The 17,604-nt window shown below is 34.3% G+C and overlaps 3 protein-coding genes and 1 long non-coding RNA gene across 4 annotated transcripts in view; all 4 read left to right on the top strand.

Annotated features, from left to right (window-relative positions):
- The window catches only part of LOC105313688 (hemicentin-1-like), a 22,647-nt gene extending 14,814 nt beyond the window's left edge, over window positions 1-7,833 (top strand). Inside the window, exons 7-9 of the mRNA XM_019999705.1 lie at window positions 6,483-6,773; window positions 6,961-7,272; window positions 7,463-7,833. Coding sequence (XP_019855264.1) covers window positions 6,483-6,773; window positions 6,961-7,272; window positions 7,463-7,833 — 974 coding nt within the window. The remainder of the gene's footprint in view (window positions 1-6,482; window positions 6,774-6,960; window positions 7,273-7,462) is intronic.
- Window positions 7,834-8,616: 783 nt separating this feature from the next.
- LOC109584116 (uncharacterized) lies at window positions 8,617-9,029 on the top strand. Its single transcript, XR_002185849.1, has 3 exons — window positions 8,617-8,665; window positions 8,711-8,779; window positions 8,831-9,029. It is a non-coding gene; the product is annotated as an uncharacterized LOC109584116 (long non-coding RNA).
- Window positions 9,030-10,021: 992 nt separating this feature from the next.
- On the top strand, window positions 10,022-13,729 carry LOC109584103 (uncharacterized). The gene is made up of 10 exons (XM_019999706.1): window positions 10,022-10,130; window positions 10,183-10,305; window positions 12,294-12,581; window positions 12,644-12,757; window positions 12,838-12,873; window positions 12,921-12,995; window positions 13,043-13,193; window positions 13,240-13,305; window positions 13,366-13,425; window positions 13,477-13,729. The coding sequence occupies exons 1-10, from the start codon at window positions 10,022-10,024 to the stop codon at window positions 13,547-13,549; spliced, it is 1,095 nt and encodes a 364-aa protein (XP_019855265.1). The 3' UTR covers window positions 13,550-13,729.
- A 500-nt stretch (window positions 13,730-14,229) lies between these two features.
- On the top strand, window positions 14,230-17,598 carry LOC109584104 (uncharacterized). The gene is made up of 8 exons (XM_019999707.1): window positions 14,230-14,560; window positions 14,617-14,922; window positions 14,969-15,319; window positions 15,369-15,446; window positions 15,502-16,214; window positions 16,274-16,657; window positions 16,738-16,830; window positions 16,981-17,598. The coding sequence occupies exons 1-6, from the start codon at window positions 14,230-14,232 to the stop codon at window positions 16,394-16,396; spliced, it is 1,902 nt and encodes a 633-aa protein (XP_019855266.1). The 3' UTR covers window positions 16,397-16,657; window positions 16,738-16,830; window positions 16,981-17,598.
- The last annotated feature ends 6 nt before the right edge of the window (window positions 17,599-17,604 follow it).

A 17,604-nucleotide genomic window follows, 5' to 3' on the forward strand; every position in this document is an offset into this window, starting at 1 on the left:
GATATACATGTATTACTATTATCAACACTATAGACTTTAGTTTAGGTAATCCTTATATGTGTGCATATTGTGTGATGATTCATTTCATAAAACATTTAATACACTATCTTAACTTCTAAGAACATGCACTCTTATTATTTTTTTTCAGAAATACACAAGGTTCTACTTCTTTATTTAACAACTCTGTTAACATCAGCTTCAGCTGAGCATAGATTTTTGACGTTAAGGACATCAAAAAACTACTTGCGCTCCACAATGTCACAAGAGCATCTTAATCATGTAGTTATTTTGCGTGCACACAAAGAATTTACAGATGATTTACACATCGAGGACATTGCAAAGGAATTTGTTACATTTAATGAGCATAGACGCCAATATTTTGGACAATATTAATTCTGTACATGCTATGTATTAATGATCAATTGTTAAATCATGCTCCTATGATTGTAAATAAATAATACCTTAGCCCCCCCCCCAACTTTTAATTTGTTCCTACCCCTATGACCATCAGTATATATATATATATATATATATACTGTATAGCGAGTGATGAAAATTTTTGAGAACAAAGCCGTTATTTTTGAGATTCGAATGGATTAAAAATGCAGCAACTTTCAATTTTACTAATAATGAAATCCATGCATGATTCAAGTGCAATAGTTGCCACAAAAATATTCTAGTATCACTGACTGATTGGTACACATCATTACACTATGCTGTCATCTATCTACTATTGTAATAGTGAGAGGTACACTCTACCTTCCTTTCTTAAATTTTAGTTACATATAATATAATAATTGAAGTAACTCCAGATGATCCCACTGTTACTTATGGTTCTGATGTCACTCTCACTTGTTCTCATGATGATACTGTCAATGCTGCTAATCTTACAATTGAATGGACCACTACTGCCAGCAATACGGATCTCAGTAGTGTAGTTATGACTAGTGATACCAGTAGCGAGTTAACATTGTCTAATGTTGATTTATCTCACACTGGAACTTATACTTGTGATGTTGTTGATGATAATACTGGTAATACCATAGGAACTGATACTATTGTATTGACTGTTAATCGTAAGTTGATTATAATACACATACATATGTACTGTACATGTACATGTACGTTCCTTTTAACGATATCCTAAATCTTCTCTCATTCTTCCCTATCTCCTTATAGCTCCTCCTCCTAGTGATATTTCAATATCTCCTCCCAGTCCTTCAGTGGTATACAATAATAGTACTACCATCACATGTCAAGTTAGATCACTAACTGCTCCTAATATAACATGGGGTACTACTGCTAATACTAGTATACCCAGTCAACCTGCTGTGATGTCACAAGGGAACATTCATACTAGTAGTTTAGTATTGACTGGAGTTACATTAGACAGTATTGGATCATATACATGTACTGCTACTAATGAAGGAGGGAGTATTAATACTACTGCTATGCTTAATGTTACTGGTAAGAATTTTTGACTATACCATGTATATACCACGTGCATGTTGTGTGATTGCTATAATATATCACTTCATTTCTCCTCTCTCTCTCATTCACTGCAGTACCTCCTCCATCAGTATCAATAGCTAATGATAGTGTCACTATAACTTATGGTATGAACCTTACTCTGAATTGTACTGTCTCTTCAGTATTCCTACCTCTCACTGTTGAATGGAGATTCGGACAAACTGTTATTAAAGCTATGAACTATACTTTAGCTCCTACTGGTCCTCTACAAGTATCTGTTACTAGTGTTACTGGGTCTAATGCTGGAGTATATACTTGTGTTGCTACTTATGATCATGGAGCTGATAGTGATAATGTCAGTGTCATTGTTTATAGTAAGTACTAAGAAAGAGGTTTTTTAAACAAAAATGGTTTTCAGCCCAATTTAATGTTGTATGCAAATTTCTAAATGTTGATTGCACATTATTAATAGTTTCGGCTTAAGTATTAGTACTTGTGGAGTTACAGTTATGTAAGAGTCTTTTTTTCTTGTTTCTAGTTCCTCCTCCAAGTGGCCTCACCATTACTCCTCCCTCTCTCTCTGTTAATCACAGTGACACTGCTACCTTCACTTGTATAGTTACATCACTAACTACTCCTAATATAACATGGACTACTACTGCTACTACTGGTATAACCAGTCAACCTGCTGTACTTGCCTCTTCTCAAGGCAGTGATATGTATACTAGTAGTTTAGTATTGACTGGAGTTACATTAGACAGTATTGGATCATATACATGTATTGCTACTAATGAAGGAGGGAGTATTAATACTACTGCTATGCTTAATGTTACTGGTAAGAATTTTTGACTATACCATGTCCTTAAAAAATATCCTAAATCCTCTCTCCTTACAGTTCCTGCTCCTAATGATATTTCAATATCTCCTCCTAGTCCTTCAGTAGTATACAATAATAGTATTACCATCACATGTCAAGTTAGATCACTAACTACTCCTAATATAACATGGACTACTACTGCTACTGCTGGTATACCCAGCCAGCCTCCTTTGATATCACAAGGTGACATTCATACAAGGGATTTAGTATTGACTGGAGTTACATTAGACAGTATTGGATCATATACATGTACTGCTACTAATGAAGGAGGGAGTATTGATACTACTGCTATGCTTAATGTTACTGGTAAGAAGCACTTTAAACTTTGAGTATTTTAATATCAATGTTTTTTTCCAATCACAGTACCTCCTCCATCAGTTTCAATACCTGATGATAGTGTCAATATAACTTATGGTATGGACCTTACACTGGACTGTACTGTCTCTTCATTATTCCTACTTCTCACTGTTCAATGGAGATTTGGACAAACTATTATTGAAACTATGAACTATACTTCAGCTCCTACTGGTCCTCTACAAGTATCTATTACTAGTGTTACTGGGTCTAATGCTGGAGTATATACTTGTGTTGCTACTCATGATCATGGAGCTGGTAGTGATACTGTCAGTGTCATTGTTTATGGTAAGTACTAAGAGAAGAAACAAGAAAATGGTTTTTAGCCCAATTTAATGCTGTGTGCAAATTTTAACAAATCTCTAAGCGTTGAATTAAAGCAATACATGTACATGTGTCATTAATAGTTTCAGCTATAATTAAAAGGAAAAATGACATACCTACATGTACATCGAATGCTTAAATATTAGTACTTGTGAACTTTGTACTACATATGCATGTAAGTGTGAATTTTATTATATTTTTCTTAATTTCTAGTTCCTCCTCCAAGTGGCCTCACCATTACTCCTACCTCTCTCTCTGTTAATCACAGTGACACTGCTACCTTCACTTGTACAGTTACATCACTAACTACTCCTAACATAACATGGACTGGTCCTGCTGGTATAACCAGTCAACCTGCTGTGATGTCTCAAGGCAGTGATATGTATACTAGTAGTTTAGTATTGACTGGAGTTACATTAGACAGTATTGGATCATATACATGTACTGCTACTAATGAAGGAGGGAGTATTAATACTACTGCTATGCTTGATGTCACTGGTAAGTAAATTGTTAGATTTGTTTTTGAAATTCCCCTACCATTAATTGTAGTTATTGTGCTAACACTATAACTAATGCATAATGATATTAATGAATCTTAGTTTGTTCATAATATTTATCGTCCAATGTTTATAGCATATTTGTTATTGTAAAAGTATCATTTTGGCTGTTATGATTCTTTCATTTTTTATTTTATTCTTAGTACCTACAACAGGAGTGTCCTTAACTGCTGACACACTTGAGATCTACTACAATACGACTCTTGAATTAAACTGTACAGTATTTTCAGTTACTCCTCCTACCATCAATTGGACCACTACAGCTAACATCACCATACCTAGCGAGAGCATTGTAACAATGAACACTGGCAACATGTACAAGAGTGACCTCACTATTGATAATGTTGATCTCAGTTATACTGGCCTGTATACTTGCTCCTCTACTAATCAAGGAGGCACTGAGAGTGATGTTTCAAATGTCACTGTTATTTGTAAGTGTCTTCATCATCTCTTTGTATGTTGCATATATCTCTTACTCTTCTTCCACTCTTTATAGTACCAGTTCCTACTGTATCCATACCATCATCACCTATGAAATATGCAACATATGATGATCGTCTCTCCATCATGTGTAACGTCACTTCACTAATGAGACCCTCCAGTATAGTTTGGTATCATAATGACACTTTGATATCAAGTGGAGCTCAACCTAACTTCACAGCCACTGGTGCTCCTAATACATATACTAGTGTATTGGTTAGGGATAATGTGGTCCTTAGAGATAATGGAGTATATCGCTGCCAGGCTGAGAATATGGCTGGTATTGGTGCCGCTAACATTACTATTAGTGTCTTGGGTAAGTACATGTACATGTATTGTGTTGTTGTTATTGTTTACACTTTATAGTGATTTGTTGTTGTGGCTATTTATTGTTATGTTAATTTTTGCTGTTATATTAATGCTGAGTATTTTTGTATATGCATTTATTTTGATAATTTATAGATGTCTTTTTTTCACACTCTCTCTCTCTCTCTTCTTATACACATACATGTACATGTAAATGTACCTCAAACTCCTTTTTTATTATTCAATCTATTGTTCTCTCCTCTCCCTCTCTCTTTCCTCCAGTCCCCCCACCAGTTATACTTAATCTTAATGATCTCAATGCCACCATTGGTCTCAATATTACACTCAACTGTACAGCATCTGGTTTTGGTCTTACATATGAATGGGAGCACGTTCCTTGTGGCCCTGGTTGTATAACTGATGGATTTGATACTCCAATATTATCCCTGGGGCCTGTTGTTAATGGATCTGCTGGGGAATATGTTTGCAATGTCACTGATTTTATAGGACAGACGGTGTCAAAGATCATTACTATCACACCATTGGGTGAGTATTGGAATTCATATTCATTGTATAACGTGTACATGTACTGTGGGTTTAGATTTAATGGCAACTACACTACGTGAACTAAAAATACATGTAGCATGTTAGTGTATGCAGCATGGAAATTGTTGGATGTTTTTCATAATGTGCATATGCATGTACTGTACATGTACCGGTACTTTTTGTGTACAAACATGTATGCATCCTTTTTTAATTTTATGATTTTCATCCCACCTCTCTCTCTCTCTCAGGTCCTACTTTATTATCATCTAATGTGTCAAATTGTCGTGTTTTTGGGAGCTCCAGTTGTACAAAGAACTGTGATGCCACTCCAATACAAGTGATTAATGGAACCAATGAGTTCCTACAGTGTTCATTCCAGAACAGACCTGATGCTCCATATAACCTCACCGTTGGCTGGTTTATAAGTGGACAAAGGTTTGGATCCCCTCGGGCGAATAATGCTAGTACCTTTGTAGCTACCACTCTCGAGGATGAAAACAGGATTGTCACAACAATGATATCTTTTAATCCGGTGGATTATTTAAACTTTATCTCAGAAGACATATCAAGCTTTGAGCATGCCTATACCTGTACAGCTTATATCGGGGACTTCTTTAATGAACAAGTAACGAGTAATGGGACTTGCCTTGAAGGATTATGTAAGTATTTGAGAAGAAAGAGAGAGAGAGGGAGAGATTGGAGGAAAAGATAGAAAAATAAAGTAGAGAAAGCATTATGTATACAAAGTTTATGCATGTATATTCTGTTGTATTTTATTTTTTTTCTAGTTGGGCCTGTTCTTAGAACAGGGCCTGAAGAGAACTCTACAGCAATTCTTGGGGACAAGTTTATGTTTAAATGTGATCCTGATTATTCTAACCCAAGACCTCATTTACAAATTAGCAAGACACTAACGAATGGAACTGAACTCAATCTGTATACTGGTCAATCTAAGTTGCATTCTATTGTGAATGTTACCTTTGATGATGCTGGTAGTTACAGATGTGTATTGACTAATGATTATGGAAGGACTGAAAGCAACTTTCAACTGATAATACAAAGTATGTGTGTGTAATGTAGTAATACAGTAAATATAAGTACATGCATGTACATGTAATTGTATGTACATGTATATGTACAATCTATGTAGTGACAGTTTTTATTTAGACATTTAATTTTGACTGAAAGCATTAACTTAGAACGTGTTAATTCACAATATAAATGCTTCTTTAAAGTACATGTACATAAGTATTATTGCTATGTTGACATTCCATTACCACACATTAACTATTTCAGTGGTGTGTTTTATGTGTGAGTCTGTGTGAAGGTGATTAATGGTCTGCCCACTCATCACTCTAGTATTGGGGATATTTTGTCTCCATTTATGCTCACGCATGTAGCGCCACATGTACATGTACATGTGTATCATATTTAAGCTCAATGCATGTGAACTCTTTCTTTTCCTTTGCTCCTTTTTAATGTTCTTACTTCTCTCTTCCTCCTTCCTCTCTCTCTCTCCCTCCACCCTCTCTCTCTCTCTGTTTTTCTCTCTCCCTCTCTCTCTCCAGGTGTTCCTGATCAAGTTACTGGTGTGACTGTTACTTATTTGTCTTTTTTTGAAATTGAATTCAAATGGAATGTCCCTAGTTCTAATTTTGGTCGTGATCAGCGCTATAATGTTGAATACAGATTAGATCTTGCTGAAGCTAGCTCTTCTAATATAACAGGACTTACTAATCCCAGCTATCTTCTAATTGATTTTGACTTAAATCGTAATTATACTGTCGTTGTATCCAGTAATAATGAAGTTGGTAGAGGGCCTTCCTCAGATGTTGTTACTTTTCCTAGTATCAGCTCAGGTGGGTCTTAATTTGTACCTCTCTCTCCCTCCCTCCCTTTATTTCTCCTCATCATATGTACATGAACATATATCCTTATTATACTCATTCATGCATGTATAATCAATTTTCACATGCACATGCATACATGTACATGTACCAGAAAATGTTTATTGTCCTTTTAAAGATATATTTTAATTTATTTTAGGTATGGCTAGTTTGCTTCGTGTCCGTACTCCATCAATATTCATCACTTCTACTCAGATACAAATATTGTGGGAGCTCCCTCCTCTCTTTAGACCAACTGGGCGGAGACCAGCTGAGATAGGCCGATATGTACTGAATTACAGAGCTAATGGAAAAGATACCCCTGTATCTGTCAGTAACAACTCATTGAAACATACAATGGAGTCTTTGGTCCCTAATACTGAGTACATTATTAATATTAATGTGGAGTATAGTGAGCCTCAAGGTTTTAAAGGGAATACTGTTAGTATCACTGCAAAGACTAAACCTGCAGGTAAGATGTATTGTGTAATGTATATTGGATTTTTTATAAATTTTTAAATTACTATAACATAGAAGTTTTGCATATAAAGTTTAATTTTACGATTCAAATGTAAAAAATGCAAAATTTAAACTCCCAAATATTAACTTGAATCTAAATCCAACATGTTTTTAGTAACAATTCCGTTACTCCTCACATATAGATAATCTTCCTGAAGTTTCAACTAACCTCAGCTCATCGAACATCAACGACACAACAAACCCGTCCATCCAAGTCAAATGGGAGCCTCTTTCCCCCGAAGATGGTTCCGAATTCTTACAACGTTACGTCGTGCGTGTCAATGTCACTGACCTTGCCGCCAGTAGAGGCTCAAGAAGACGTCGTCAGGCGAATCCAGTCATGACTACTCTAGAGTATAATGTTAGTAATGCAGAGAGCCAGTTTGATTTTACTGACATTAAGCCATTCATGTCTTACTCCATTGGAGTTAATGCTGCTCTCCTGGTTGATGGGCTGGAGAGAGAAGTCCCCATTACTAGACCAACTAGTGTGGACTCACCTGAATCCAGTTAGTGTTACATGTACATGCACATGTGTGTTTATTAGCAGTTAAACAATTCTTTTTCAAATGTACTATATAGTCTACCAAAAATGATTATGAATTTTTCCAATTATGTTTTCATTCATGTACATGTACATGCATAATAATTCAATATCATTTCATTTAACACAGTTCCTGGTGTGATATCTGATCTGATGCATGTAAGGACACCAACTAGAATCACTATCTCATGGAATCCTCCTACAATACCTAATGGTATCATTACAGTATATGAGATAAGATATAGAGAGTCTACCAGTACTGGTCCATATAATATAACTAACACTACTAACACTTATTACAGTATAGTAGGATTGATACCTAATACTAGTTATACTATTGGAGTGAGAGCATATACTAGTATTGGACCAGGAGAATGGACTGATAGAGAATTTAATACTGCTCAAATATGTAAGAAATTACTTTTATCATTGATAGTTTTTAATTTTTCCATTGATTAATCCTATAACAGTAATTTATTGATGCTATAACTATATTGTTGATTCAAATTATAGTTTCTTATTCAACTGACACTACTGTTGTACCAACTACATGTATAATAGTGAATAATGGAGGAAATATTACTGGATGGATAGTTGTTGTGACGATATTAATATTACTATTGGCTGTATCTATAATTATTATACTGATATTGCTTATGTACATAAAAAGAAATACTCTTAATCAGAAGAGGTATGTAATTGTACACATTTATTGTTTAAAATTTGTGGTTCATAGAAAATCAGATGATGATATTGTAATGGAGTGCAGTCCAGCTTATGCTACAACTGAATTTAAAACAAAGTTAGTTACACTATTGACTAGTACATTATGTCTATACACATGCAGTACTACTGATGATGCATCAGTGAAGGATGGTCCAACATATGATACAGTACAACAAAGTGAACAAACACAGTCAGTTATATAAATACAATTATTATTATTATTTAAAGTTATTATTAATAGATTGACTGTTGAGCCAGTGTATGATACAACTAATGATGAATATGAGACTTCTCTCCCCCCACCTTCTACTGAATATGAAATACCAACTGTGACTGATTTATAACTTAATCAACTCTTTGCTAATGTACAAATTATCTTGACTAGGTCGGTGTACTATTTTAGTTACATTATTTTCTCAATATGTGTGAATGCCTGTATTATTAATTTATAGTACTTGTTAGTTTTTACTGTGTAGTTTGCTAATGAACATAAAGTTAAATTTTTATATTAGTAAGGGTAGATCTCTTGATAGTAGGCACATTGCATTTACACAAGATTAGGATGTGTTTAGCTTGCACTAGCTCTGGACTCTTCCTCATCACACCCAGTGTCATTATTACTAGGGGCATGACTTATTGCTTTACACACATGAATTTTAATGAGAAGGTTGCTTTTGTCCATTTTTACCTTTTCAATGAAATGAACAAATCATCAAAACTAAGGATAAGCAGCAGCACGTGTTTCCAGTATATTACCGGACTCTTTTCATATTAGATCTATACACCCACGCACTGTAACATAGATCTAGTGTATTGTAGTTATCAATGTGTGTCATTATTTTCCAATTGTTTAATAATGTACATTATGTACTCATCTTTTGTGTACATACATTACTATATGCAATACAATTTACATAATGTATCTGGTTACTGGTGGATAGTACAATCATTAGAGGTGTTTGTGTTACAATTAGAAATGTTTACCAATTTTAGTTAAAATACCACATTACATTATGTTTAAAATAAACTTTTTCAATAGCAACAATTAGCAAAAATTATGGAACTCTAAATAAGCCAATGATAAGGAATTATTTCCAACAATTAGCCTCTTCACAATCTTTGCAGTTACAATTTCTAACTTAATGCACTAATCAATTTTGAATTATGGGTATTTAAATATCTGGACATCAAAGCACTTCTGGATAATTATTATTTTACATTTTAATACTTAGTGCTAGATAATACACATATGCATGTGTTCATGCATTATATGTTTTAAAATTTTAAAACAGAGCTCTCTACATTCTGAACTATACATATCTATGTCATGAACAACTCATAGCTCACATGATTCTGTTAGTTTTGGGGAAGAGTTATTTTTTCAATAAAAAACTAACTAGATCGACAAGTAATAGAAGTGCATCACTCTACAATGGCACCCTCAAGTAGTTCTATTTTACTCATAAAGCTACTATTACTACTTCAACTGAGGTCTGTACATCTATTGGGACAAGAACCACCTTCTATTCTACCCAGTAATGGTAAGAGAATAAGTATTGCTAATTACAGACTATATACGCTCATCATATTTAGGTGTTCAACTGTACCTAGCTTATGTGGACAGGGTAATACCTAATTACTCTATGATATATGCTAGCCAGTTTTATGATCAAGATCAGAATAATGATATTGAAGATATCACTGATGCTTTGTGGTGTCAGAGTGCTAACAATGGTACTAATATTGGAGTGTGGCATTATCCTAATGGAACTGAAGTACCTTTATTCCATGAACCCTTTGATAATCATACAGTTCCACAACCAGTGTTCAGTAAGAGATTCAGTGGTCAGATTGCACTAGCTAGAAGTGGTGGACTATCAGGATATGAAGGTTTATACAAGTGTATCATTCCTGATGAGAATGGAGTGAATCAAACACTAGTGGTTGGAGCATATACTGATACTGGATACAGTAAAAATAGTATGTCATGAATATAGACAATAATTAAATTAATGTACTTCTTTTACAGATGGTCCTGATGCTGATCCTACAATGCAGTTCTCTCTCCTCTCCACTAGTAGATTAGCTACTCCTCCAGTCTTCAGTCTCAGTTTCAATGTTTCTGATGGTCCTCCTACTACTGTCAGTTGTTCAGTGAATGAGAATGGAATATCTACTGAACTGTCTCAGGTGATAGTGAATGGATCAGGATCTGTTACAAGAGTGACAGTAACAGTGAGACTGAGAGAAGCTGGTAACTATCAGTGCACTGTATCTAATGCCAGAGCTGGTACTATTAAAGGTATTACAGCAGTTCCGAGCACTTCATCATTAAATATATCAGGTTTGAAATCAATTATTTTTATTATTATATGTAACTATTTAGTATCTGGTACTCCAATTGGTTTAACTGCTACAAGATTAAGTACTGGTTTAGCTCATGTAAGACTCTCCTGGTCTACTGTATCAGGAGCTACTGGTTATGAGATCTACTATCAACTGTCTAGTAATACTCCTGTTAGTGTAGGCACTACTGCTTCAACAACAATCAATATAATATCAGGATTGATTCGAGGGCTTACATACACTTTCTATTTAGTATCTTATGGATCAGCTTCTCTACCTAGTGGTAATGCTTCAGTTATGGTAGCATATAGTAAGTTATGTTTTCAGACAAAATGTTAGTAATTTTTGTGTTTAGGTGATCCAGTGGTTAGTGATTTAATGGTTACATTAATTACAAGTACTGCCATTTCCTTAACATGGAGTCCACCAACTGCTGTAGTACCAATTAGTTATAATATTAATAGAAGATGTAGGAGAGTATGTAAATCATCAGTCACTAGTAATAGTGAAACATCAGTTTCATCACCACATACTTCAACTGGTATATCTCCTTACAGTCAATGTGGCTTTGATCTTATTGGAATATATGGAGCTGAGATAGCTTATTTGATTACAAACTATTTAGCTACTACACTTTCTACTGGTAAGAAAACATTATATTAGCGTTTATTGTTATTTCTTTTTACAGCTCCTATTGCACCAGTGGGTGATATTATATTCTCATCAGTAGAGTCAATGTCAATGACTGTCTCATGGGATGAAGTACCTTGCAATGGAAGGAATGGACCAATCACTGGATACTACCTCATATACACTAACATCACTTCAAACACTAGTTATACTGTTAATATCACTGGAGGAGACAACAGAATGTATAATCTCACAGGATTAATACCATACACTAACTATACTGTGAGTATAATACCTTATAATTATAATATGAATGGACCGGCTAGACAAGAAATACAATTAATTGCTGAATCAAGTAAGTCAATGAAATGTTGATCAGTTTAACATGATTTTAACACAGTTCCTGGTGTGATATCTGATCTAAGATATGCACCACCACCAACTGAAATCATTATTGTATGGAATCCTCCTACAATACCTAATGGTATCATTACAGTATATGAGATAAGATATAGAGAGTCTACCAGTACTGGTCCATACAATACAACTAACACTACTAACACTTATTACACTATAGTAGGATTGATACCTAATACTAGTTATACTATTGGAGTGAGAGCATATACTAGTATTGGACCAGGAGAATGGACTGATAGAGAATACACTACTATTGAAATACGTAAGAAATTACTGAGAATACTATAATGATAGTGTTTTAAAACTTTTAGCTGTCATTGAAGCTTTTTCTATAACAAAGCTCAATTCTACAGCAGTGAGGGCTGAGTGGCGATTTGTTTCTGGAGCTAGTCATTATACTGTCTATTATGAGTCAACCAGTAGCTCCTCAAGAAAGAAGAGACAAGTAGAGACAGGAATGAGAGTATTCCCAGGTGGTACTACTGAAGGTTTAATAGGAGGATTAGATCCTAATCTGAACTACTTGTTCTCTATATCTACATCATTTAATGTTAATGGAATTATTTATGAAGGAGAGAGGACTCAACCAGTACCACCAGGTAGTTGAGCGAAATAATTTTAATATACACTTTGTTTACTGTCACACTAACTCCTACTGTAGTATCAAGCACTTCAATGGTATCAACTGTAAAGCAGACATTAACTGTATTGCAAACTTCAATTTTATTGCAAACATCATTTGTCTTACAGACATCAACTGTAATGGTAACTTCAGGTAAGTCACTGAACACTGGTCGTATATTAGTCTGGCCCTGCCCCTAGTTGTATATCAATCACACAATGATCATGTTACAGGTACTCCACCAGTCAATGTTACAGGAACATCAACAAGTAAGATAACACAAACCCATTATTATTAGTTTACTTACTTGCATTAGCATTGTTGACATCATCATCATCATCAGTGTCATTAAGTAAAAGCAAGAGTAGCAACACTACATCAGCTGTTCATGGTAAACAAATTTATAATGAAAAATTATGTTTATAGTTCTACTAATAGTTTGTGCTACTGTGACAACTACTGTTAATGAAGGGAATATTACTGTATGGATAGTTGGTGTAACAGTATCAGCATCACTATTGGCTGTAGCTATAATAGTGATATTAATACAGGCTATGTACATAAAAAGAACTAATATTAATCAAAAGAGGTATGTATAATGCATGCAATAATTGCTTAAAATTTGTGGTTCATAGAAAATCAGATAATGACATTGTAATGGAGTGCAGTCCAGCTTATGCTACAACTGAATTTAAAACAAAGTTAGTTACACTATTGACTATTAGATTTAAATTGTGATATTTATATATACACACATACAGTACTGCCAATGATGTATCAGTGAAGGATAGTGCAACATATGATACAGTACAACAAACACAGTCAGTTATATGAAATACAAATATATTATTATTTAAAACTATTATTAATAGATCAACTGTTGAGCCAGTGTATGATACAACTAATGATGAATGCAAGAGTTCCCTTCCACCACCTTCTACTTAATATGAAATACCAACTGTGACTGATTTATAACTTAATCAACTCTTTGCTAGTGACGTGTACAAATTATTTGTATAGTTTGTTACAAAGTTTTATACTCTTTGCTAGGTGTACCATATTGTAGTATTTTAGTTGTATTATTTTCTAGATGTGTGTGAATGCTTGCATTATTTTAATTGATAGTGCTTATTAGTTATTACCATGTAAGCATTGAACATTATTTACAAATTTTAAGTAGTAGATGCATCATAAATGCTGATATAGGTCTGCTTGAAATCAACTCAAACTTCTACATAGCACAATGTGTGTAGCAAAAATTTGGGAGTGATTTCTGAGCAATTGTTTGGAAAAAAGCATGGGCTATTATGAAGTAAATCTACCAAAAAATTGGTTCATTTTAAAATGGTCAAATTGTAATCAAATTAGCCCAAGCTTCTACATGGCATAAGGAAAGGATATCAATATGTATAAAAATGTAAAAAATCTTTCTTGCTGAAGTACCCTGTATGTTTACTATAGTACAGGGTCTTTGACCAAATTTTTGAGCAACTTAAAAATTCATTAAAAATCCAGAATTAGCTCAAAATTTCCTGTGTTACAATCACATGCATGATCTTGATTTAGGTAGTCACCTAGTGATTATCTAATTGTAAAAACTTGAGGTTCAAGGTGTGGTTGCAGCAATGGCTACTCAGCATAAGGAAACCAACCCCTTCAATGCTTTCCTGTCATTTACTCCAACTATAAAGGAGCTAACAGAGCATGTTAATGTTAGCACTAACTGGTACACACTTGGTACAATGCTTGACTTGGATCAGAAGCGATTACAAGATATTAATGGAAAAGCTGAACCTAGCACTCACAAGATGATAGAGATGTTCAATTTATGGTTGACCACTACTCCTACTGCTAGTAGGAGACAAGTACTGGAAGCATTAAGAGTAAGCGTAGTGGGGGAGATTACACTTGCTGATGAATATGAAAAGCATTTGAAAAAACTACATGAAACAACTTGTAAGTTATCACACATAATGCAGTCAGCTAAGTGCTAATGAACAATGATTTTTTAGATGTACCAGCATCTACTAAAGCAGTTTCTATTCTAAAAAGTAATATTGAATCATTAAATAAAGTTCTTGTCTCTCCTGTACAAGTGTCTCAACTGTTATATAGTAAGAGATGCATAAGTGAAGCTACTTTGGATGAAATGGAGACAATAAATCAGAGGAGATCACTGGATGACAAGAAGATGATTCTCTTGACTGCCATGCAAGAAACAGTGTCTAGCGACTATAGAAAACTTAAAGATATTACTACAGTGCTGTCTGACGTTGAAGAAACAAGAGATATAGCCAATCAAATGATTGCCAAATATGGTAAGACAATGAATATTGGTAACATATGTCATTGGTGATTGTGTAGAAGAGAAAATTCCCCAAGTTGATGATAGTACAATAGTACAGCCACAGGAGCTAGCAGGCAGTAATGAAGATCATGCTAGTGATATATTGAAAAATAATTACAGTGCTCTCTCTCAGTCAATTACTGAACCAGTTTGTATGGCAAGGTTGCTTCATGAAGAAGTTATATCTGATGAGGCTCTGTCTTGTGTCATGTCTACCAGAGGTTCTGTCTCTGACAGTAGAGCAGTTCTCCTCAAAGCTGTACGAGATGCTGTTCACTCCAATTACAAACACCTGGAGTTGTTTGTTACTGTATTAAGGAAGTTCTCAGAGACTGCTCATATTGGACATACCATTTTTGAAGAATACAGTAAGTTAAACTTTTGTTTTTCTTGAAATTTAGCTTTTGATTTAATTAGGAAAGCGTTTCAAGTATCATGATGATGATAGTGAAAAGGGTGAAGTTTATTTTGCAAAGCAAAAATCTATGCATACTTGTATGAAATAGTTAACAATCATGCCTATATATTATTATAACTTTTAATCTAACAGGTTCATCATTCGATCATCAAGAAACTGATAAACATGGTGATCATAAAATCCTTTTCCCTCGTAATATGAAGAATAAGTTTGAAGATATGAGAATGAAGTTTGGTTCCACATTTTTTAAAGTTCGACGTATTTTTACGAAAATGAAAAGTGTAGTGAATGTTGATGAAGTGAAGGAACTAATTATTATCTGGTTTCCTGATTTGAGGTCTCAACTTCCTGATAAAAAAACAATTGAAGAAGTGCTAAATGTACTAAAGAGAAAGTGCAATATCTTTAATATACGTCCCCTTGAAAACTTAGCTTTTGAATTCAATGTAGAAGATGCTAAACCAGTCATTAAGTCTTACAAAGAGGAAGCTAAGGATTTCTGCAAGTCAGTATCAGTGAGTCTTTGCCTTGGTGAGGAGCTACAAGCAGTTGCTACTCCGTCCCGCCTATTATGTGAAACCATTGTATTCGTGTTCAACTGGGATCCTGATGAATATACACTGCAAGATATCAATGATATGTTTTTTGAGTTAGAGCCGCTAAATAAGTGCCGCATACAAATTGATAATGTTGGTCCTAGTCAATCAGTAGTAGTGAACTGCTACTGTCCTGCTGAATTCACTGGCTCATTGATATTGACCATCCTTGGTAAGACAGATACATTACAAAGGAAAGGATTGAAGGAATTTATGGTCGGCAACTGTACTATATGGCACACTACTCAGGTTAGATTTGCATATAATGATTTTAACATTTTTATTATTTTAATACACAATGTATACAGGTACTGAGTGAAAGTACAGAAGGGGCAGACTTCCTAGTACAAATTAATGATTTGAAAGCTGCATTAAAAGCTAAAGATGAATGGATAATGGGTAAGAGATATCTGTGTATATCCTTAATTTGATATACATGATAGCTACTGAAGCAGAGGTAGCAGCATTGAAGAAGTTATCAGAGAACAGATTAAAAGAAATAGGAGCATTAAAAAAACATCTTGAAGAGAGTCACTGCATTAATGGTATGATTTGTACTATCATGTACATGTACTAGTCAATCATTACTGTAGTTCAAAAGGAAGAAGTGATGAACGAATTGAAGGAGGAAATTTTAGTATTAAGAAAGGAAATTATAGAAAAGGAAAATCTATTGAATCAGTTATTAGAAGGTAATAATGCATTTGATTTCAAATGTCATTAAAATAAGCTTATTGTTTACCATAATAATTATGCAACTTAATTCTAACAGATACTGAGAAAGAGTTAGCATCATGGAAGGAATTGTCAGACAATAGACTGCAAGAAATAGAACGATTGCAACTGATATTTGAAGACAATAACAGTATGTTAAATGCACCATCAATGGCCATTTGTAATCTTCTTCTGTATTAATGTGTTTATAAAGCATGTTATGCCACACCATTAACCATTTTACAGTGCATGAATAGTTACATTAACTGACTGGTTTTGCATTTATTATGATTATTTATAGTAGCACAAGAGCATGGAAAGGTGGAGAATATTGTGCATCTTAGTAATCCATCAGTAGAGCAATGTAAGGATGTAAACAGTAAACTGAATGAGGAACATAAAATGATTATACTTGATGACTCATCATCTGACAGTGCACAGTTCCTAATACCAAGAATATTAGAGAAAAGAATAATTACTCTTTATATATCATCATCAGCCCTAACACGTAATGATGTCCTCTCATTTTCTTCTCAACTATCAACTAACCAATCGTTAACAACTTTAGCCCTATTTAACAATTCAATCAGTGATGATGGCTACGGCACTAGCACAGTCACTACAATATAATAAATCACTTCAATACTTATATCTTCAAAATAACCCTGTCACTTCAGCCTGTGCTCAGTCACTGGCTGAACTTTTGCTCATAAACAACACACTCTGCTACATTCACCTCCACTGTACTGATATTGATACTGATGGGGTATTGATGCTCATGAAATCACTCAAGACCAATAATACACTAAGAGAACTCTGGCTAGACAAGCAACATGAAGAGACTTGCTCTGCTTTACCATATCATAAGCTTATTAGAAACAGAATCATCTTTTTGTAGACAGTAGCTTTAATTTTAATGATTAAT

This window comes from Amphimedon queenslandica, unplaced genomic scaffold (genome assembly GCF_000090795.2).
Source record: "Amphimedon queenslandica unplaced genomic scaffold, v1.1 AMPQUscaffold_13246, whole genome shotgun sequence".
NCBI lineage: Eukaryota > Metazoa > Porifera > Demospongiae > Haplosclerida > Niphatidae > Amphimedon > Amphimedon queenslandica.